Source organism: Erythrolamprus reginae, chromosome 2 (assembly GCF_031021105.1).
Source record: "Erythrolamprus reginae isolate rEryReg1 chromosome 2, rEryReg1.hap1, whole genome shotgun sequence".
Classification (NCBI taxonomy): Eukaryota; Metazoa; Chordata; class Lepidosauria; order Squamata; family Dipsadidae; genus Erythrolamprus; species Erythrolamprus reginae.
Genome location: NC_091951.1, coordinates 23,220,881 through 23,244,873, shown reverse-complemented (window position 1 = coordinate 23,244,873; position 23,993 = coordinate 23,220,881). Strand labels below are relative to the sequence as shown.

The 23,993-nt window shown below is 41.1% G+C and overlaps 1 protein-coding gene and 1 pseudogene across 1 annotated transcript; both read left to right on the top strand.

The window, feature by feature from the left end:
* The first annotated feature begins 3,222 nt into the window (after window positions 1-3,222).
* LOC139159976 (zinc finger protein 850-like) lies at window positions 3,223-22,677 on the top strand. The gene is made up of 2 exons (XM_070737464.1): window positions 3,223-4,542; window positions 18,294-22,677. Exons 1-2 carry the CDS (start codon window positions 3,327-3,329, stop codon window positions 19,661-19,663), a joined length of 2,586 nt encoding a protein of 861 aa, XP_070593565.1. The 5' UTR covers window positions 3,223-3,326; the 3' UTR covers window positions 19,664-22,677.
* LOC139159977 (zinc finger protein 850-like) overlaps window positions 12,104-23,993 on the top strand; it is an 82,729-nt pseudogene continuing 70,839 nt past the window's right edge.

Here is a 23,993-nt window from a genome sequence, read left to right as displayed (position 1 = left end):
TAGTGTTTTTGTGTATAGAAGTTGAAACAATTGTCCAGAAATGCGAGGGATCAGTAAATATTTTCACAGCCCTTTTTGTCTTGTACAGTACAGTATACAGGTCCTCAATTATCACAGTCATAACTCACTTTTTTCAGCACCATTGTAACTTTGAACATTAAATGAACTGTTGTAAGGTAAGATCTACCTGTATTTATTGTCATGCAGACTGCTGCAAAGTCCTTTGTACCTGGATCCAATTTAAACACACTTCCTCAAAACCATTTTAGGACCAGTTTTGAACCACCCTGTGGGTTCCACTTATAACAAAGGCTAACTAAAAGTTAATCCCTAAGAGAATTAATTCCAAAATGGAACCGTTATTGCAAATACATTTTTTGTTCCATGTTGCTTTAAATCTGTGCTGTAAAACGCTGTTCTGGCTGCTGAACTCTGCAGAAAGAAGATGAACGGGTTAAAAGCACAAAGTTCAGCAGCTAGAGTAGATCCCGAAATGAAGATATACAGAAACACACACCCTGAAAGTTTTAGTTTGGTGTGTTGTCCTTCTTTAATTTTGCTGGGCGAATCTCAACAGTTCGGAGAGGGTAAGTTAAATTTGAAACTTTCAGAAGAAGAAAAGATCGGAAAATAAGAAATCCAGGAGAGTAGGGGGCGCGTGTTGGAGGGAAATTATCCTTGAGTAAATAATTTTTTTTAAAAAAAAATCCTGCACCTATTTAACGCTCTCCTGATAAAGGGGAGTATATAACAGCTGGTCCTTGCAGAGCTCGCTGTTTCTGTAGAAAATGGAACCTCCATGCTCAAGAATAGCACGCAGTCCCGTAACCCAGGTGCGGGGAAAGGCATAAAAAGACGGTGCGGAGACGTCACGGGTGGATGACAAAAAGAGCATCGGGGCCATTGAGTTGCAAGCGGCGCCTCTTTGTTCAATGAATCGTGACACGATCCCGGGGAGATTCCAAAGGGGCGGGGCTGGCTGGAGGTCACAGCGAGCCCTCTGTTGTCCTGTTCGCCAAAGCCTCCGATTAACAGAATAACAAAATTTGGAAGGAACCTAGTAGGTCATTTATTCTTACACACACACACACACATCCCGCATCCCAGCTGGAGACCCTACAGCATTTCTGAGGGATGGAAGTCCAGTCTCTTCTTGGAAGCTTGCAGAGATGAATCTCCCACAACTAACTTACTTACTTACTTTCTTTCTTTCTTTCTTTCTTTCTTTCTTTCTTTCTTTCTTTCTTTCTTTCTCCCTCTTTCTTTCTTCCTCCCTCCCTCACTCACTCTTTCTTTCTTTCTTTCTCTCTCTCTCCCTCCCTCCCTCTTTCTTTCATTCATTCTTTCTTTCTTTCTTTCCCAAGAAGCTGCTGATAGAATTCCACAGGAGAATCATTGAGTCTGTCATCTGCACCTCTATAACTGTCTGGTTTGGTGCTGCAACCCAACAGGACCGACACAGACTTCAGAGGAGAATCAGAACTGCAGAAAAAACAATTGCTGCCAACCTGCCTTCCACGAGTCAAACTGAGGGCGGGGAAAATATTTACTGACCCCTCACATCCTGGACACAAACTGTTTCAACTCCTACCCTCAAAACATCACTACAGAGCACTGCACACCAAGACAACTAGACACAAGAACAGTTTTTCCCCTAACACCATGACTCTACTAAACAAATAATTCCCTCAACACTGTCAGACTTTCTACTAAATCTGCACTTCTATTCTACTAGTTTTTCTCATCATTCCTATCACCCATTTCCTCCCATGTTGACTGTATGACTGTAACTTGTTGCGTATATCCTAAGATTTTTATTAATATTGATTGTTTCTTCATTGCTTAATTGATCCCTATGACAATCATTAAGTGTTGTACCACATGATTCTTGACAAATGTATATTTTATTTTATGTACGCTGAGAGCATCTGCACCAAGACAAATTCCTTGTGTGTCCAATCACACTTGGCCAATAAAATTCTATTCTATTCTATTCTAATACAGCAGATCTCCAGGTGTTGTTCTTCTCTTGTCAAAAGTAGAAACCTGATCGTTTTTGCTTCCATGGCAATCCTTTACTCCCTGTTGTGGTTAGCTCTGGCCCAGCTCCTGCCCCAAGGACTGTGGATGTGGGGGAGACATCCACATTCTGCAGGCCTGTTTTGCCCCGGTGGAATCTGCTGATGAAGGCTCCTCTGACCAAGAAGACATGAATGACAGGGAGGAGGAGAGTGTGGCAGACAGCTCAGAAGGAGATCAATTATCTAGCTCCTCCTTGGATTCAGAACAAGAGTTAATGATACAGCCACGCAATGCATAGGCAACAACAACTGAGAGATTATTATCAAAGAAAATGAGGCCACCTGTGGTTGGGTGGGGCTGTGGTAATTAGTGAGGCTGCTATAAATAGCAGCCTGTGGGTTTGGCCATTGTGGAGGATTATCTGATCCTTGTGTTTTGTGCCTGCTTTACTGACTTTGACCTTTGTGTGCTGATTTTCCCCCGCTTTGAAACTAAACCAGGACAATGTGTGTTTCACTTTGAGAAAAAAGAAGGACTGTGAATTGCCTCACAGCTGCAAGCTAAGTATCACAGAACTGATAAGGGACTTGTACAAATTACCAGTTTGTTTGGAGACGAGTGCTCTTTGCTATCTCAAAAGAGGGCTTGGTTTAAGTGAATTTTCATTATAAAGAACATTGTTTTGAATTTTCAAACGTGTGTGTGTCTGAAATTGTACCTGTGCATTTTTGGGAGGATTCTACCAGAGAGCTCGACAGAATACTCCCCAGACAGGGTAAATCACTACTGATTTATGCTGGGTGGGACTAAAGGATTGCCATGGAAACAAAAGAGATCATATGTCTGTTTCTTGATTACGCCATGTGGCCCAGCTGACTTCCTGAGCTCCTCAAAAATTAAGTAAGTGAATAGTGACGGGGAATAGATGCCTAGACGCAAGTATATTGGCAAAGCAGGCCCATGTACTGGGGTCTGGAGCTTATACATATTCTGCAACCATTTCATAAAGAATAAAACTTACACTTTCATTTGAATTTTACAGGAAAAAGATGATGCCAATATAAGAACATTGGACAACAAGCAACATTGAAAAGCCAAGGAAATTGAAGGAGAAATTTAAAAGATATATATTTTCCATTTTCTTCAGAAAGCTGCACAATTCATACCTATTGTGGGAAAAGTACAGAGTTCAAATCACAAGAGGATTCACTCTGGAGAAAAGCCATACAAATACTCTGAATGTGGCAAAGGTTTTGGTCAGAATAGCTCCCTTGTGATTCATAGAAAGATCCATATAAGGAGAGATGCCCTACAACTGCTCCCAATGTGGTAAATGCTTTCCCAAGCATGGCAACTTTGTGATACATCAGAGGACTCACACCAGGAAGAAACCATACAAGTGTCCAGATTGTGGGAAAAGTTTCATTGCAAATTCCCATTTGGGGATACACCAGAGAACTCACACAGGAGAGAAACCCTTTGAATGTCCCGATTGTGGGGAAAGTTTTAGTGTCTCTTCCAGCCTGCTGACACACCAGACGATTCACACAGGGGAGAAACCCTTTGATTGTCTTGAATGTGGGAAAAGCTTCAGTCACAATTCCCACTTAAGAAAACACCAGAAGATTCACACAATAGAGAAACCCTTTGAATGTCCTGACTGTGGGAAAAGTTTCAGTAAGAATTCCAGACTGGTGGTACATCAGAGGACTCACACCGGAGAGAAACCTTTTGAATGTCCTGATTGTGGAAAACGTTTCAGTCAGAATTCCAGCATGTTGTTACACCAGAGGACTCACACCGAAGAGAAACCCTTTGAATGTTCTGATTGTGGGAAAAAGTTCAGACGGAATTCCAACCTAGAAATACACCAGAGGACTCACACAGGAGAGAAACCCTTGGAATGTCCTGATTGTGGGAAAAGTTTCAGTAAGAATTCCAGACTGGTGGTACATCAGAGGACTCACACCGGAGAGAAACCTTTTGAATGTCCTGATTGTGGAAAACGTTTCAGTCAGAATTCCAGCATGTTGTTACACCAGAGGACTCACACCGAAGAGAAACCCTTTGAATGTTCTGATTGTGGGAAAAAGTTCAGACGGAATTCCAACCGAGAGATACACCAGAGGACTCACACAGGAGAGAAACCCTTGGAATGTCCTGATTGTGGGAAAAGTTTCAGTTTCTATTCCAGCCTGCTAAAACACCAGACGATTCACACAGGGGAGAAACCGTACAAATGTCCAGAGTGCTTGAAATGTTTTAGTCATAATTCCAACCTTGTGAGTCACCTGAGGACTCACAGAGGGGAGAAACCCTTTGAATGTTCTGATTGTGGGAAAAAGTTCAGTCGGAATTTCCACCTAGAGAGACACAAGATAATTCATACAGGAGAGAAACCTTTTGAATGTCCTGACTGTGGGAAAAGCTTCAGTCTCAATTCTGCCTTGCTGAGACACCGGAGGACACACACAAGAGAGAAACCATACAAATGTCTAGATTGTGGGAAAGGTTTCAGTCGCAGCGACAGCCTCCTCATACACCAGAGGACAGAAACCTCTCACACAGGAGAGAAACCATAATGGTAGAAATTAGATGGTGGGGAATGTTTCTGTCATGACTACAATTTGGTGAACCACCAGAGGACTCACAGAGGAACGAAACCATATGAGTGTCCAGATCAGGCGTGTCAAACTCAATTTCATTGAGGGCTGCATCAGGGTTATGGTTGACTTTGATGGGTGTGGCCAAAACCGACATGGCCGGAGTGGCATCGGATGGCCAGCTCGACATTTTTTGTGTCATGGTGCGTCTGTGGTAGCATCCATTGAGACAGGGGGGAATCTATTGTGTCCAGCAAAGGAAAATGAGACCATGGTGATTGCCAAACCCTTGTTCTCACCATCCCTCTGAGGCCACGCAAAGGACCCCCGACAGCTGCACAGGCTCCCTAATGCCCTGGTAGCGCAACTGCCCAGCATGGCCATCAAGCACTGAGACCCCACAGCCCAGCCCCACTTTCCCGAAGGGTGCCCAGCTGTGCTTACCCCCTGCTGAAGACTGCTGTTGTGTTCACTATCCTTGGCCACATTGCTCATGATATCTGCAAGAGGGCAAAGTGTGTGGGTGAGAGGGAAGTCCACTCACTCCGTGTGAGGAGACCCGACTTTGTAACTAAAGCATCCTCGTCAGTAGGATGGGAGACCACCAGGAGATGTCAGAAGGAGGAGGACAAGGGGATTATAAAAGGGCAACAGGGCAGCTAGTGGCCAAGTGCTAAGGCAGGACTTCCCTCAGTCCTCATAATCTTTCCTTTTTCTTTTCCCCTCCTTCCTTCTTTCCTTTCCTTTCTTCCCTTTTCTTCCCTCTTTGTTTTCTATCCCTTCTTGCTCTCTTTCCTTGTTTTCCCTCCCTCAATGCTTTGCCCAAACATGTGGTCTTGCTTCTGGAAGAGCTATGACCCCTGATCAGCTATATGGCTCTGGCCAATTCAATACCATTCCAGCCCAAACAATACTTCCTAGGGCTACATTACAAGCAGTTTCAGAATATACACTGGCTGCTTTTCACAAAGTACAGTGGTACCTCATCTTACGAACGCCTCTTCTAACGAACTTTTCAAGATACGAACCCGGTGTTTAAGATTTTTTTGCCTCTTATTCCGAACTATTTTCACCTTACGAACCCAAGCAGCTGCTGCTGGGATGAAGGGGTTTCTTTTTTTCCCCTTTTTTGAAGAGAGAAAAGGGAGGGGCTGCTTGGAGTAGGAAACATTTTGCAGAGAACAACATGCTTGCAAAGGCACTGAAAGGGTGTCTTTTGAGGAAAGAAAAGGGAGGGGCTGCTTGGAGTAGGAAACATTTTGCAGAGAACAACATGCTTGCAAAGGCACTGAAAGGGTGTCTTTTTAAGAAAGAAAAGGGAGGAGGGAGGGGCAGCTTGGGGGAGGAAATTTTTTGCAGAGAACAACGTGCTTGCAAAGGCACTGAAACGGTGTCTTTTGAGGAAAGAAAAGGGAGGGGCGCCCCCCTTGCCTTTCTTCCTTCCCACTCACCCTTTAGCCTAGCCTTGCTTCTTCCACCCGCCCCCTTTAGCTGCTCCTCCCTGCCCTCTGTTCTCCTCCCTTCTAAAGTTTGGGATTTTCCTGAAGGATTTGCACGCATTATTTGCTTTTACATTGATTCCTATGGGAAACATTGTTTCATCTTACGAACTTTTCACCTTACGAACCTCCTCCTGGAACCAATTAAGTTCGTATGATGAGGTACCACTGTACCTGCCTCTTCTCCTGTGCACGTCCTCTCAGAGCGAACCCACCGACTCAAAAGTCTTATTTCATGGTAAACTCACACTTTATTGAAGTCTTTTTCAAGCACCCATCCCTCTAAAACCTCTTCCATGAATGGTGTCGAAACTCCACACCCAATTATCCAAAATCCTTTGCTTTTATACTGTCTGGAAGTGACATCACACCCCAAAGAAGTAAAGCTGTAAGCTTTTTTCCTTTTACTATGCAAATCCTTCTCAGAAATCTCCTATATCGAGCATCTGACCACAGATCATCCACTCCAATGTCTTCCTCATCTTCTGACTGGAACCCCATTGTTCCATCAGCCCCCTCTAGTGGTTCCTCGGATTCACTGGGGTCACTTTTCCCCTCACTATCACTCTCTGCATCAGCTGGCAACCCCACTGGCTCAGGGAATACAGAGGGGCCTGGTTCATCCTCCTCAGAATCTGACATGACCAGAGGTGGACAAGGAGCATTCACACCTCTAGGCAGCCCCCAAAAAGCTTTGCTAGTTTTCACCGTGATCAACAGAGCCATATGCTGAATTCATTAATCGCCTTCAGGGAGCCATTAGCCAGGTGATTGATAATCTGGGGTTGCAGCAGAACCTCCTGTGTGAGTCCTCTTGTGCATTTATTGACCTTCTGGACAACGTTGAAGACTTAGCTTTACAGCAGGCTTAGGGCCATTGATCCTGCAATTTTATGAGGTCTGCCCTTGAATGATATGTATGCATGTGATTTTTAGCTGTTTTTATCTTAATCTTTTATGATGTTTTAGAATGTATTTTATATACTGTTGTAAGTCCTTCGAGAATTAGACAGCATAGAAATATAATCAATCAATAACCAACCAACCAACCAACCAACCAACCCACCCCTCATGGGGATGCTGAAACGGTCATAAGGGTGAAAAATAGCCATAAATTACTTTCTGCAGCACCATTGTAACTTCAAACAGTCTCTAAACAAAATGTTGTAAGTTGAGGACTACTTGCATAAAGTTTGTAATCTTTCATAAATGTTTTTCTTATCGTTTTATTTTCTCTCTCTCTCTGAGCTCCTTTAATCCTACTTTGACTAACATCTCTTACCACGTTGTCTTCTTCCTTTATTTGCCAGCAAAGACTGCAGAGAATCGGCTTGGTTTACAAAAATAAAATTAATTGGCACATCTTGTTTCTATGATCTACCTCAAAGTGGAAATCTTAGATCAGGGTTTCTCAAATTTGACCACTTCAAGATGCTTAGAATTCAACTCTCACAATTCCTCAGCCTCCCATCATGTCTATTGCCCTAAAAGCTCAGTAGTTTCCTTTCATAGTCATTGGACATTTGAGTATATGTAATTTATCAATTATATGTCAATAACGTTCAACTACAGTTTGTTCTTGATTTACAACCATTTTATGACTTTCCTTCTGTTGTTAAGTGAATCATCCTTTTTGCATCACCATGATGCAGAAAGGATGTTGAGACTCTAGAACAGTAATTTTCAACCTGTTTTGAGCCGCGGCACATTTTTTACATTTACAAAATCTTAGGGCACACCACCAACCAAAATGAAATGACACCCTAAGACACTCTCCTCTCTTTTTCCATTCCTATCTCCTCCCCCCCTTGTGTGTGTGTGTGTATACACACTCTTGAACCATTTCCAAAAACAGGTGAGGGCTGGGTTTTTTTCTCTTATTCTTTGGGTGCTTTTTATCATATGCTTTAAATCAAGAGTCACTTCTCTCTCTCTCTCTTTTGTTTCTCTCTCTTTCCTCTCATTCTGTCTCAATCATTTTCTCATTTCTCTTTTTTCCTCCCCTTTTTGCTCATTTCTCCCCCCCTCTCTCTCCCTTCCTCTCCTTTTCTCTTTTTCTCTCTCTTTCTTTCTTTCTTTCTTTCTCTTTCTTTCTCTCTTGCTTTCTTTCTATGTCACTCTTTCTCTTTTCTTTCTCTCTTGCTTTCTCTCTCTCTCATACTCTCTTGCTTTCTTTCTTTCTCTCTCTTTCTCCCTTGCTTTCTTTCTCTCTCTCTCTCTCTCTCTCTCTCTCTCTCTCAGCAAAAAGTTGCAAGACCGGAACCTGAGCTTCCTTCTTTGCGGCACACCTGACTATGTCTCGCGGCACACTAGTGTGCCACGGCACACTGGTTGAAAAACACTGCTCTAGAAAGAATACAGAGAAGAGCAACAAAGATGATTAGGGGGCTGGAGGCTAAAACATGGGAAGAACGGTTGCAGGAAATGGGCATGGCTAGTTTAATGAGAAAAGAAGGAGCAGGGGTGATATGATAGCAGTGTTCCAATATCTCAGGGGTTGCCACAAAGAAGGAGTCAATCTATTCTCCAAAGCAGCTGAGGATAGAACAAGAAGCAATGGGTGTAAACTAAACAAGCAGAGAAGTAACTTAGAACTAAGCAGACATTTCCTGACAGTTAGAACAATTAATCAGTGGAACAGCTTGCCTCCAGAAGTTGTGAATGCTCCAACAATAGAAGTATTTAAGATGTTGGATAATCATTTGTCTGAAATACAGTGGTACTCTAACTAAGAACGCCTCTACTTACAAACTTTTCTAGATAAGAACCGGGTGTTCAAGATTTTTTTGCCTCTTCTCAAGAACTATTTTCTACTTACAAACCTGAGCCTCCGAAACTGTAACTGGAAAAGGCAGGGAGAAGCCTGGGGCCTCTCTAGCAATTTTCTGGGAGGAAACAGGGCCAGAAAAGGTGGGGAGAACCCTCCCGTGGGGCCTCTCTAAGAATCTCCTAGGCGGAAACAGGGCCTCCACCCTCCCTGTGGGTTCCCCAATTGCACACATTATTTGATTTACATTGATTCCTATGGGAAAAATTGCTTCTTACAAACTTTTCCACTTAAGAACCTGGTCATGGAACGAATTAAGTTTGTAAGTAGAGGTACCACTGTAGTGTAGGATTTCCTGCCTAAGCAGGGCATTGGACTAGAAGACCTCCAAGGTCCCTTTCAACTCTGTTCTTCTATTCTATTCTATTCTATTCTATTCTATTCTATAGTTGTTAACCAAGTCACAGGGTTGTTAAGTGAATCTGGCTTCTCCATTGACTTTGCTTGTCAGAAGGTTGCAAAATGGTATCACATGGCTACAGGACACTGTGACCATCATAAATATGAACCAGTTGCCAAGCACCTGAATTCTGATCACATGATCATGGGGATGCTGCAAAGGTCCTAACTGTGAAAAACACTTTTTTCAGTGCCATTGTAACTTTGAATGGACAGTAAGTGAAATGTCAAGGTCTAACTAAATTAGTTGATATAATATGCCGGTGCCTGGAGGCTGTAAGGGTCTGGATGGGAGTCTACAGGTTCAAGGTATGGATATGTTTTTCCTATCGCAGTAAATGAGGTTGAATGTCTAGAATTTTAGAAGAGCTATGCATGTGTGTGTACACATATAGTAGATAATGTATATTTTTGTGTCCTACATGTAATATATATATACACATATGGCATATATACATAAAATTAAACAGTATATTTTGGATGTTCAGTAATAGTAAATAGGTAGAGAAATTGTATCTCTTCCAGGCAAGGAGAGGCCAGGTACCCTAACCCTTGATATGAGTGACATCAAGTTGGCCACCTTTAAGCCAGTCACGTGACCTTTAAGCCACCCCATCAAATGATCCACGAGCCCCTCCCTGGGGTCTGCTTTGGCCTCCTGCTGAGGGGCTTTGGGTGAAGGCTGGAGGGAAATGCCACTGGTGGCAGAGTTCTAGTGGGAGTGTATCATGGCCAGGAACTGGCTGACCATTTCAGCCCGCTGAGCCTCCAGTATCCTCCCTCTGCATGGAAAGCTTATGCTCCTAGTCCTCAGTGGGTGCTTCTGCTGAGCCTCCTTCTTGGTCAGATCAATTTGAGCTGAGCAACTGTCTTAGAAACATAGAAGATTGAGAGCAGAAAAAAACCTCATGGTCCATCTAGTCTGCCCTTATACTATTTCCTGTATTTTATCTTAGGATGGATCTATGTTTATCCCAGGCATGTTTCAATTCAGTTCCTGTGGATTGACCAACCACGTCTGCTGGAAGTTTGTTCCAAGCATCTACTACTCTTTCAGTAAAATAATATTTTCTCACGTTGCTTCTGATCTTTCCCACAACTAACCTCAGAACTCCCTTGTTCTTGTGTTCACTTTCCTATTATTTAATCCTTTGACATATTTAAATGTTTTGATCATGTCCCCCTTTCCCTTCTGTCCTCTGGACTATACAGATTGAATTCATTAGGTCTTTCCTGATACGTTTTATGCTTAAGACCTTCCACCATTCTTGTAGCCCGTCTTTGGACCCGTTCAATTTTGTCAATATCTTTTTGTAGGTGAGGTCTCCAGAACTGAACACAGTATTCCAAATGTGGTCTCACCAGCATTCTATATAGCGGGATCATAATCTCCCTCTTCCTGCTTGTTATACCTCTAGCTATGCAGCCAAGCAACCTACTTGCTTTCCCTACCGCCTGACTGCGGTAGATAGATAGATAGATAGATAGATAGATAGATAGATAGATAGATAGATAGATAGATAGATAGATAGATAGATAGATAGATGATAGATTAGATAGATAGATAGATAGATAGATAGATAGATAGATAGATAGATAGATAGATAGATAGATAGATAGATAGATTGATTTAATCCCTAGGAGAACTTATTACAAAATGGGATCATTATTGCAAATACATTTTTTGTTCCATGTTGCTTTAAATCTGCTGTAAAGAGCTGTTTTGGCTGCTGAATTCTGCATAAAGAAGATGAACGGGTTAAAAGCACAAAGTCCAGCAGCTAGAGTAGATCCCGAAATGTAGACTCCCCCTCCCTTTTACGGAATTCCTTTTCCTGTAGCTCCTTCGGATACAACTTTTAGTTTCGTGTTTAATTTTGCTGGGCGAATATCAACAGTTCTGAGAGTGTAAGTTAAATACGAAATTTTCAGAAAAAGAAAAGATCAGAAAATAAGGAATCCAGGAGGGGGTAATGGGGGGGGGTAGTTTAAATTGAACCTCCATATTCAAGCATAGCACGCAACTCCGCAACCCAGGTGCGGGGAAAGGGAGGCGTCACGGGTGGATGACAAAAAGAGCATCAGGGCCATTGAGTTGCAAGCGACGCCTCTTTTTTGGATGAATCGGAAGGAGTTTGGCTGGAGGTTACAGCGACGCCTCTGCTGTCATGTTGGCCAAAGCCTCGGATTAACAGAATACTGTAACAAAATTTGGAAGGAACCTACTGGATCGTGTAGTCTTACACACGCACACACATACACCCATCCCGCATCCAAGCTGGAGACCCTACAGCATTTCTGAGGGATGGAAGTCCAGTCTCTTCTTGGAAACTTGCAGAGATGAAGCTCCCAAAACTTCTCAAGGCAAGCTGTTCCTTTGTTTGGTTGTGCCCACTGTAAGATACAAAGATACAAAGCTTTGCATCTGGCGGTAGGGAAAGCAAGTAGGATGCTTGGCTGCATAGCTAGAGGTATAACAAGCAGGAAGAGGGAGATTGTGATCCCGCAGACAGACAGACAGATAAATTTAATCCCTAGGAGAACGTATTACAAAATGGAATCGTTATTGCAATTTTTTTTTTTTTGCAATCTGTGTTGCAAAACGTTGTTGGAGCTGCTGAATTCGCCTTAAAGAAGATGAACGGGTTAAAAGCACAAAGTCCAGCAGCTAGAGTAGATCCCGAAATGTAGACTCCCCCTCCCTTTTACTGAATTCCTTTTCCTATAGCTCCTTCGGATACAACTGCTCGTTTCGTGTTTTCGTTGTTTAATTTAATTTTGCTGGGCGAATGTCAACAGTTCGGAGAGGGTAAGTTAAATTCGAATCTTTCAGAAAAAAAAAACATAAAATAAGTCCAGGAAGGGGGAAGTGTGTGTGTGTGTGTGTGTGTGTTAGTGGGAAATTATCCTTGAGTAAATAATTTATTCTTAAAAAATCCTGCACCTATTTAACTCTCTCCTGATAAAGGAGAGTATATAACAGCTGGTCCTTGCAGAGCTCGCTATTCCTGTAGAAAATGGAACCTCCGTGTTCAAGCATAGCACGCAGTCCCGCAATCCAGGTGCGGGGAAAGGCATAAAAAGACGGCGCGGAGGCGTCACGGGTGGGTGACAGAAAGAGCATCGGGGCCATTGAGTTGCAAGCGGCGTTTCTTTGTTCGATGAATCGACACAATTCCGCGGAGATTCGAAAGGGGCGGGGTTGGCTGGAGGTCACAGAGACCCCTCTATTGTCCTGTTGGCCAAAGCCTCGGGCTACTTGGAAAGGACCTTGTAGGTCATTTAGCCTAAGCCACCCCCCTCCATCCGGCGCCCAAGCAGGAGACCCTGCCTACAGCATTTCTGAGGGATGGAAGTCCAATCTCTCCAGCCGGGTTGGCTGAAGATCACAGCCTCTGTTGTCCTGTTCGCCAAAGCCTGTTATTTATTTATTTATTTTGTCCAATACACAATACATATTGAAGAGAATAGACATGTAGTAATATATATAAAGAAAAGGATAGAAGAAAAGATACAAAAGGATAATTATGATCCCCTTATTAAAAAAAAAAACAACAGTTAATCAGGTGGAATAAACTTCACATCTCACTATCAGGGAGGATAGCTACAATCAAAATGTCTATACTGTATTACCTAAATTTTTATATTTATTCCAGACGATCCCAATAAAATTAAACAAAAATTTTTTCACCAAAATAAACGCAACTATTTCAAAATTTATCTGGGCGGGGAAAAAACCAAGGGTGAGATTTAAAGCTTTACAAGACAGAGTAACACAAGGCGGATTTGGACTACCAAACTTCCAAGTTTATTACGAAGCATCGGTCCTTTTATGGGTAAAAGAATGGATAACCCTCCAGGACCAGAGACTCCTGGCCTTGGAAGGACATAATATTCTCCAAGGATGGCATAGCTTCCTATGGAGCGAAAAAGAGAAAACTCCAGTATATTTTAGAAACCACATGATCAGGGACTCCTTAATAAATGTTTGGTTAAGAATTAAAAAAGAACACTACTTCAAAATCCCAAGATGGTACTCCAGCCTTGAAGCACTTAGACACCCTAACCTATTTCAAACACAAAAAGTACTGAATTATAACCACACACTAGATGAGAAAGGGGGTATAAAATCTAGACAACAACTAAAAAACCAAAATATCGATATTGACTGGTGGTCCTACGCCCAAATTTTGACGAAATGGAATAAAGATAAGAAGAAAGAAGGAATCCAAGAAAAAGATAGTATAATTGATAAAATATTATTAGGATATGGGGAAAAATTTATAACCAAAATGTATAATTATATAATGGGGTACACTGTGGAAACTGAATTAGTAAAAGAGAATATGATCACCTGGGCCAAAAATATAGGTCACAGCATTTATATTGAACAATGGGAACAAATGTGGAGAAATCTGAAAATTACTAAATCAGTTCCGTATAAAGAAAACCTTCAAAAAATGTTTTATAGATGGCACTTATCACCAACGAGACTGGCCAAGATCTACCCCAACATAAAACCAAACTGTTGGAGATGCAATAGCAAAGTCGGAACCTTCTTTCATCTATGGTGGACATGCCCTCCCATAAAAAAACTATGGAAAAAAATTCAAATATGGATACAACAAATCACAGCAATCTCATTAAAACTTACACCAGAAATATTCCTCTTGAGTATAATGGACCCGAAGAATAAAAAAGAAGACATATACCTAATACAACATATAATTACAGCTACAAGAATCACAATAGCACAAAATTGGAAAAGAGACAATACATCAAATGAAAGAGAAATCATTAAAAAAAAATTATGATTGTGCAGAAATGGATAGGCTCACCCAAAAACTTAAAAATAAAGAAGATTTGAGATTCTATAAGAATTGGGAAAAATTTTATGACTGGGTAAAAAATAAAAAATAAAAAACAATCGGAGAAAGGAAAGAAAAACAAGGAAATAATATAAAATGTAGATCAAAATATATTAATGGACAGTGTAGAAATGGTTATACAAAACATAAAACTCTGAATAGTCATACCGGATCATTATGAATTTTCTGATTAATCCAACATGATCTTCTCTCAAGTGTAATTTAGAAATGTATTGATAAAAATTAAATAACAACAAAACCGCGGCAATCATATGCCGCCCAATTAACAATCTAAACTTCTTTAGAACTATCATAGTTCAGTGGGGGGAAGGGGACGGGAGGAAGACTCAGAGGATGTAAAAGATAACGAACTATAAAGATATAGTACCTTAGTCAAAATAGGTTATGATTTTGATATGTATATTGACTAGACAAAGTGTAACTGAATAGAATAATCATATTATATCCGCGAGTATATGTTATCATAATGTTGTCAATTAAGATACATCTTCCTCCCCTTGTATATAACTCTTTGTAAATTAATAAAAATTATTTAAAAAATAAATAAATAGAGGAGAAGATATATGCAAGGAAGAAAAGATATACTTAATATTAACTTCTCCAAACTTGACTGTAAAAAATATGACTTCAGTAACCGAGTTGTCGAAGTGTAGAACTCATTACTGGACTCCATAGTGTCATCCCCAAACCCCCAACACTTTACCCTTAGATTATCTACGGTTGACCTATCCAGATTCCTAAGAGGTCAGTAAGGGGCGAGTACAAGTGCACTAGAGTGCCTTCCGTCCCCTGTCCTATTGCTCTCCTATATCTCCTATACCTTTCTTCTATTCCTATATCTTCTTTTCTATTCTTTCATTGATATGTTCTATTACTATACCTTCTTTTCTATTCTTTCATAGATATATTTTACTATGAGTATCTCCTCTATAACTTTCATCATGTATTTTACTATGTGTGTGTGTGTGGGTGTGTGGGTGTGTATACACATATGTAGATTGTTCTGAGTTCGGGTTTTGCCCTGTGTAATATTTTGCATGTTTATGCGACGTTTCGGTGAAATCACATTCACCACCATCAGCCTGAAGTTTCCAAGCTTCGTGCTGTTGTAAAATGGAATGTTTGCAACTGTCATATATACATATACATACACACACACACACACACACACATATATATATATTTCTCCACTAAAACTCTCATTGTGTATTGGACAAAATAAATAAATAAAATATGATATATGAGATAAGGAGAGACAATTGGACAGGGGACGAAAGGCAGGCTAGTGAACTTATGTATGCCCCTTACTGACCTCTTAGGAACCTGGAGAGGTCAATCGTGGATAGTCTAAGGGAGAAATGTTGGGGGTTAGGGGTTGACACTACGGAGTCCGGTAATGAGTTCCACGCTTCGACAACTCGATTGCTAAAGTCATATTTTTTTTACAGTCAAGTTTGGAGCGATTAATATTAAGTTTGAATCTGTTGCGTGCTCTTGTGTTGTTGCGGTTGAAGCTGAAGTAGTCATTGACAGGCAGGACGTTGCAGCATATGATCTTGTGGGCAATACTTAAATTGTGTTTTAGGCATCGTAGTTCTAAACTTTCTAGATCCAGGATTGTTAGTCTATTTTCGTAGGATATTCTGTTTTGAGAGGAGCAGTGAAGGGCTCTTCTGGTGAAGTATCTTTGAACATTTTCGAGGGTGTTGATGTCCGAGATGTGGTATGTGTTCCAGACAGATGAGCTGTTATTGACGTAACTGCTGTGGTGATTCACTTAACAACTGTGGCAAGAAAGGTTGGGAAATGGGGTAAAATTCACTTAACAACTGTCTTGCTTAGCAGTGGAAACTTGGGCTCAATTGTGCTTGTTAATCATGGATTACCTGTAGTGAGAACCTCCAATGTTCACAGAAGGTCTGTCCCAACATGTTGATTTTGGGGAAAATAATGAAACAGCTGGTTTGCTGATTACAAAGGAAAACGTGATGCTAGCCAAAAAATGACTTCTTAAAAGTCCACTCCTGTTTCACTATAGTTATCTAATTTTTAGGGGTTTCTCAGCTTGATAGCTTAGCTGTAATAAATATTTTTAGCAGCTTAACAAAGGCCAGTTTGTCTTAAGTTAGGTACACCAGCCTTAAGATGGTTTAATCATAGCTTAGTGTTGCATGCAGTGATCTCAGTCATTGTGGTTTCGAAATCATGGTTTATGGTCTTAGAGTCAAAGTCAAAGGGGGCAGTCTGGTTTCTGAAGATGGGGGTAATGTTATTGAACTTATCTTTTTGCACTGTAAATTTATATATATATAATTTTTTTAATGAGTCATCTGGTATATCCGAATATGGGAGGGATACTGCTTCCTTTATTTCTTTATCAGTTCTTTTATATGTATATACTGTGTTTCCCCAAAAATAAGACTCTGCCTTATATTTTTTGAACCCTGAAATAAGCACTTGGCCTTATTGCCATGCACTCAAAAGCCCGATTGGTCTTATTATCAGGGGATGTTTTATTTTGAGGAAAACAGGATGTCTGTCTGTATGTTTGTTTATATGTATGAGTGTATATGTACAGGTGAAACTGAAAAATTAGAATATCATGCAAAAGTTCATTAATTTCAGTAACGCAACTTAAAAGGTCAAACTAATATATGGGAGAGACTCATTACATGTAAAGCAAGATTGTTCAAGCCATGATTTGTCATAATTATGATCATTATGGGATATAGCTCACGAAAACCCAAATCCGCAATCTCAGAAAATTAGAATATTACATGCAATCAAGAAAACTAGGTTTGTACATAGAACAGTATCGGACCTCTGAGAAGTATAAGCATGCATATGTGATCAGAACCTGGTTTGGGCCCCTTTTGCAGAAATTACTGCCTCAATGTGGCATCAGCCTGTGGCACTTCTGAGGATGCTTCAATAGTGGACTTCAGCTCTTCTGCATTGTTCGGTCTCATGTCTCTCATCTTTCTCCTGGCAATGCCCCATAGATTCTTTATGGGGTTCAGGTCAGGCATGTTTGCTGTCCAATCAAGCACGGTAATTCCAGCTGTAGGGATTCATCTCCAGTGATCTTAGAAGCCGATGTCTTAGAAGAACTTGAACGATTAAAGATAAATAAGGCAATGGGTCCAGAATGTGCAGAGCTGAGTCGATCTTGCAGCGACGTCACCCTAAATTTTCACTAATCTTGCGCTGGTAGGGCAAAGTAGAACCCTGATTGCTTTTGCTTCCATTGGCAATCTTTTACTCCCCAGACAGGGTAAATCACTACTGATTTATGTGTGTGGGACAAAAGGATATCAAGGGAAACAAAAGAGATCATATGTCTTCTTGATTATGCCACGTGGCCCAGCTGACTTCCTGAGCACGTCAAAAATTAACTAAGTGAATAGTGACAGGGAGTGGATGCCTAAAGCAAGTATATTGGCAAATCAGGCCCATGTACTGGGGTCTGGAGCCTCTGAGGACTGATGGGGAAATCTGAGAGGGAAATAGGTGGGTGAGTGTGCTGCAGAATCTCTGCAGTTGGTAAAGGCTGCAAAATTTGAACTCTGAAATGGAGTTATATTTACAATGGTGTGTGTGTGTGCTGTTATAACTTTGAATGACCTGTTGTACCCCGAAGATTACCTGTGCTACTTTTTTCCACATATTCTGCAAACATTTCATAAAGAATAAAACATACACTTTCATTTGAATCTTACAGACAAAGATGATGTCAATATACAGACAACAAGCAACATTGAAAGCAAAGGAAATTGAAGCAGAAATTAAAAAAATATTTTCCATTTCCTTCAGAAAGCCACACAATTCATAGCTATTGTGGGAAAAGCACAGAGTTCAAATCACAAGAGGATCCACTCTGGAGAAAAGCCGTACAACTGCTCTGAATGTGGCAAATGTTTTGGTCAAAATAGCTCCCTTCTGATTCATAGAAGGATCCACCTAAGGAGAGATGCCCTACAACTGCTCTCAATGTGGTAAATGCTTTCCCAAGCATGGAAACTTTGTGATACATCAGAAGACTCACACCACGGAGAAACCATACAAGTGTCCAGATTGTGGGAAAGGTTTCACTGCAAATTCCTACACCAACGAACTCACACAATAGAGAAGCCCTTTGAATGTTCTCATTGTGGGAAAAGTTTCAGTCAGAATACCAGCCTGATGAAACACCAGAGGACTCACACAGGAGAAAAACCTTTTCAGTGTCCTGATTGTGAGAAAAGTTTCAGTCGGAATTCCTACCTGGTGGTCCACCAGAGGACTCACACAGGAGAGAAACCATTCGAGTGTCCAGATTGTGGGAAAAGTTTCCGTCACCATTTTAACCTAGTGAACCACCAAAGGATTCACACAGGGGAGAAACCGTATAATTGTCCAGACTGTGGAAAAAGTTTCAGTCACAGTTCCAACCTTGTTAATCACCTGAGGACTCATACAGGAGAGAAACCCTTTGAATGTCCTGATTGTGGGAAACATTTTAGTCAGAATTCCCATCTAGTGTCACACCAGAAAACTCACACTGGAGAAAAACCATATGAATGTCCTGATTGTGGGAAAAACTTCAGTCTTAATCACAGCTTGCTGATGCACCAGAGGATACACACAGGAGAAAAACCATACAAGTGTCCAGATTGTGGGAAAAGTTTTCGTTTCCATTCTAACTTGGTGAAACACCAGAGCACTCACAGAGGAGGGAAACCCCTTGAATGTCCTGATTGTGGGAAACGTTTCAGGCATAATTCCCATCTGGTGAAGCACCAGAGGACTCACACCAGAGAGAAACCCTTTGAATGTTCTGATTGTGGGAAACAATTCAATGGGAAATCCCACCTAGAGGAACACAGGAGGACTCACACAGGAGAGAAACCCTTTGAATGTTCTGATTGTGGGAAAAAGTTCAGTCGGAATTCCCACCTGGTGTCACACCGGAGGACTCACACAGGAGAAAAACCATATGAATGTCCTGATTGTGGGGCAAGTTTCACTCGCAATTACAGCCTGCTGGAACACCAGACGATTCACACAGGGGAGAAACCATACAAATGTCCAGATTGTGGGAAATGTTTCAGTCAGAGTTCCAACCTTGTCAATCACTTGAGGACTCACACAGGAGAAAAACCCTATGGATGTCCTGATTGTGGGAAAAGTTTCAGTAAGAAGTTCACCTTGCTCCGTCACCAGAATACTCACACAGGAGTGAAACCTTTTGAATGTCCTGACTGTGGGAAAAACTTCAGTCTCAATTCTGACTTGCTGAGACACCGGAGGACACACACAGGAGAGAAACCATACAAATGTCCAGATTGTGGGAAAGGTTTCCGTTTGCGTTCCACCCTGGTGATACACCACAGCACTCACACAGGAGAGAAACCCATTCCCTCAGAATTTGACTCCCTCTCATAATCTTTCCTTTTCCCCTCCTTTTTTCTTTCCTTTCTTTCATTTTCTTCCTTCTTTGTTTTCCATTCTTTCTTCTCCTCTTCCCTTCTTTTCCTTTCCTTGCTCTCTTTCTTAATTTTCTTTTGTCTTTCCTGTCCCTTCTTGGTTGCTCAAATGCAAATGGGAAAGTATTTGATGATGCCTCCTTGCCTTGTGATCAGATGCCACTTTTGCTTATAGTTTATGACCAAAGAATTAGAACAAATCAGGCTGAATTTATCCCATTGCATCTAGTGGGAGAATGGAAGAGGTTGACATTTTAACCCGACTGCCTCGGGGACAAAATGGCAGCCACTTCTGGTTCATTGTCATGCAGGAGAGGGAGAAATTGTCTGTTTTGCTACTGTAACACTGTGCAGACATTCAAAATTATAGACCTATCTCTCCTTTTAATTCGGATGATAAATTATTCATATCAATTATGACTGAAAGAGTGAAAAAAATTCTTAACGAGAGTATACCCCAAGACGAAAATGGCTTCTTACCGAAATGACAGATCAAGAACAACTTGAGAATAATAATGAATATGCTTAAGTATTATGAGGAACATCCCAAAAAGCAGGCAGCAATGGTTTTTCTTGATGCCCAGTTAGCTTTTGACAACGTTAATTGGAAATTTATGATTCGGCAAATTGCTACAATGAAATTTGGGATGAAATTTACAAAAAATGATAGAAATAATTTACTCAAAACAAAAGGCTAGAGTTATTGTGAATGGGGAATGTACTGAATTATTCAATATTGAAAAAGGGGTAAGACAGGAATGTCTGCTATCTCCTCCTCTATTTATATTACATTTTTTTCAAAATTCAGGATAAGCAATTGAAAGAAATAACAGATGTGCAGAAGTGAAATATTTAGAAATTTGGCTAACGGCAAAGTGCTCATCAATAAAAGAAGATAATTATAATAGAATATTAGTACAATTAAAAAAGACCTAGCAAATTTGAAAAACCTTCAACTATCATTGATTGGAAGAATATCTTCAATTAAAACAAATATCTTACCAGGATTGTTATTTTTATTTCAAGTAATCCTGATAAATCCTTGGAAAATCTTTCAAGATTTAAGAAAAACAACATCAAAGTATATTTTGTAAGGGAAAAAACCCAGAATTAGATGGATTTTATTACAGGCTATTAAAGAAAGAGGTGGACCTGGGCTTCCAAATTGGCAATTATATTATCAATTAGCAGCATTAGTATGGATTAAGGAATGGATAGAGCTAAAAAATAAGAGAATATTGACAAGAGAGGGACATGATCTTCAGTTAGGATGGCATGCGTTTATATGGGATGAGAAATATAAAGCTCATGCATATTTTAAGAGACATTTGCTTAGGAATGCATTATTGCAAATGTGGTTGAATATCATAGAATAACACCATACAAAGATTTCATATTGGATTTCTACAATTGAAGCCATAACCAAGTCCCAAGGCAGGTCTGGGGGAATCCATTGTCTCCAGCCAAGAAAAGTGAGACCAAGGTAAGCGCCAAACCCTTATCCTCCAGCAAAGTCTCACCATCCCTCAGGCCATGCAAAGGACCCTCAGACAGTAGTGCAGATTGTCCAGAGCCCTGAGAATGCTAGCACCCAGCCTGGCATTCAAGCACTGGGACGCCACAGCCCAGCCCCGCTTCCCCAAGGGGGCGCCCAGCCACACTCACCTCCTCCTCAAGGCTGCTGCTGTTGTTCTGGCGCTCCTAGGGCACATTGCTCATGGTGTCTGCAGGTGTGGGTCAGAGGGAGGCCCACTCCCTCTCCATGCGAGCAGATCCAGCTTTGTAACTAAAGCATCCTCAGCAATAGGATGGGAGACCACCAGGACAGGTCAGGAACAATGAGATGATGAAAGGAAAGCAGGGCAGTTGGTGGCCAAATGGTAAGGCAGGACGTCTTCTGAGAGGGGCAGCATACAAATCTAATTAATAATAATATTAATAATATTAATAATAATAATAATAACAACCTATCTAAAGCTTGCTGTAGTCCAACTCTAATGGCTGCTACTGGTTGGCAGATTAACCCCCGCTTGGCCTGTGCTGGGCCAAGGTGCTGCTGGCCTGTCCTACGATGTTTCCAGGGCAATCTCGTGGGCTGCTACCAGTTGGCAGATTAGCAATCTCATAGGCCAGATCTATCTAACCATCTTGCAGGCCACATCTGGTCTGCGGACCTTGAGTTTGACATCCCTGATTCAAATTGTGGGAAAGGTTTTAGTTATTTTTTTTTAATATATGTTTTATTGGTACATTTTTCTTTAAAAAACATAAAACATTCCATGTCTATCTGAACAGTTTGTTGACTAGGCAGAATTAATTTCAAGTAAAGATACAACAATAATCACAATAATACTAGCCTGTTTTCCCCAAAATAAGACATCCCCTAATAATAAGCCGAATCGGGCATTTTAATGTGCGGTAATAAGGCCAAGCTATTATTTCACGGTTTTAAAAAAATATGACAGGTTCTTATTTTTTGGGAAACCCAGTAGTAATCTTCGTAAACATATCAATATTAATCACAGAATAATCACACAACTAGGTTATCCTTCTTGCAAAATTTTCAATACAAATTTTTATTGTCTTTTTAAATTCTTTTTAGTTTCTAAACTGGTTTTGTTAGTTTACCATTGGTAAAATAAATCCCATGTTAAAAACTATTCTGTTTCTTTCTTTTATCTTAAGTGTCAATCTATCTCAGCATGTTTTTGTCTGTCCCCCGTAATAGTGTGGCCACTGTTGAGATTTCCAAATTTGCTGGCAAATTGAGTGTAGCACTTTTGCTGCATTGTCTTAGAATATTTTGAATAGCTCAGCTGAAATACTGTCACCTCCACTAGCTTTGTTGTTGCTCAGATTTCCTTTCATAGTTATTCTGTGTAATTGTGCCACCTCTTCTTAGTCTCTGCTGACTCCTATTGCTCTGATTCTAAGCCCTTGGTTCCCCCAAGGCCTTTTCCTCCCTTACAAGAGACCCACCAGGCTTTTCCTTCCCTTCCACAGGCCTTTCCCTAGAGCAGGGGTGGACCATTAATTTTGCCATAGGGCCGCATGAGAAATTGGGATGGTTTTAGAGGGCCGCACTAATATAATTAACTCATTTCTATATACTGTATATTTTTGGTAGAACTGAGTTAATTATAATTATATATTATGTTGTATTATATATTATATACTATATATTATATATATAATTATATCTTATATATTTTCTCCGGAGAAGGGCGGCATACAAATCCAATAAATAAATATAAATATAAAAATAAGAATAAAAATAAAAATAATAAAAATAAATAAATAAATGATATCTTGAACACCCAATTCTTATCTAGAAAAGTTGGACTGACCTCCGTGGGCCAGTCACAGACAGCAGGCAGGCCGCATCCGGCCCTCAGGCCACATCTTGCCCAGGTCTGCCCTAGAGTAATGGCACCCAGGCCTTTTCCCACTCCCACTGGTTTCCTGCAGGCCTTAGGCCATTCTGTCATGGGGCCTACCTGCTTTGCTTAATTGCAGACTAAGACTTTCCTTCCAAGGGCCTCCGGTAATCCATCTTGTTGGTCTCCCCAGGATTTTCCTTCCCTCACAGAGTCTCTCTAGGCCAGTGTTTCCCAACCTTGGCAACTTGGAGATATTTGGACTTCAACTCCCAGAATTCCCCAACCATTGAATGCTGGCTGGGGAATTCTGGGAGGTGAAGTCCAGATATCTCCAAGTTTCCAAGGTTGTGAAACCACTGCTATAGGCCTCTGCTTCCTAAAACAGGCTTCATCTTGTCCTTGGGCCTAAATCCGATCCCACCAAGCATCATAGCCTCCTCCTCTGTATTTTTTGAAGTTCTCTGAATGTGATGTTGGGGAAGGAGGGTAGGATGCAAATCTCTGGGCTGCAGGATTATTTCATGGAAGCAGCCATTATTTTCACTGGGCATGGGATTCATCCAGTGAAGGGCTACCAAATATTTTGCTACCACACTGTGGGCCTGGCTTATGCAAGACGCCCTGCATTTTCTTTCAACATCTTTCAGTGCAAATTGGGTGCTCTGGGGTGGAGCTCCATTTTCACTACCCCACTGTTTTGCGCCCCCCCCCCCCCCCCGGTCTGGGTAGCAGCCTGGATTCATCCCTGGACTCTGAGGTGGATTTGTGGAAATGGCTGCCATTTTGCCATGACTGCCTCAGGGCCAAAATGGTGTCTGATTCTTTGTCATTGTCACGAGGGAGAGGGAGAAATTGCTGTATTTTGGTACCTTAAGGAATGGTGGGTGCAGTGAAAATGATGGCTGCTTC

Excerpts from the sequence above, each read along its gene's own strand:
- LOC139159976 (XM_070737464.1), top strand. The coding sequence starts at position 3,327 with ATGCCCTACAACTGCTCCCAATGTGGTAAATGCTTTCCCAAGCATGGC. Across the intron at positions 4,543-18,293 it reads TTGTGGGAAAGGTTTCAGTC|AAACCATACAAGTGTCCAGA; the intron begins GCAGCGACAGCC and ends CACACCACGGAG.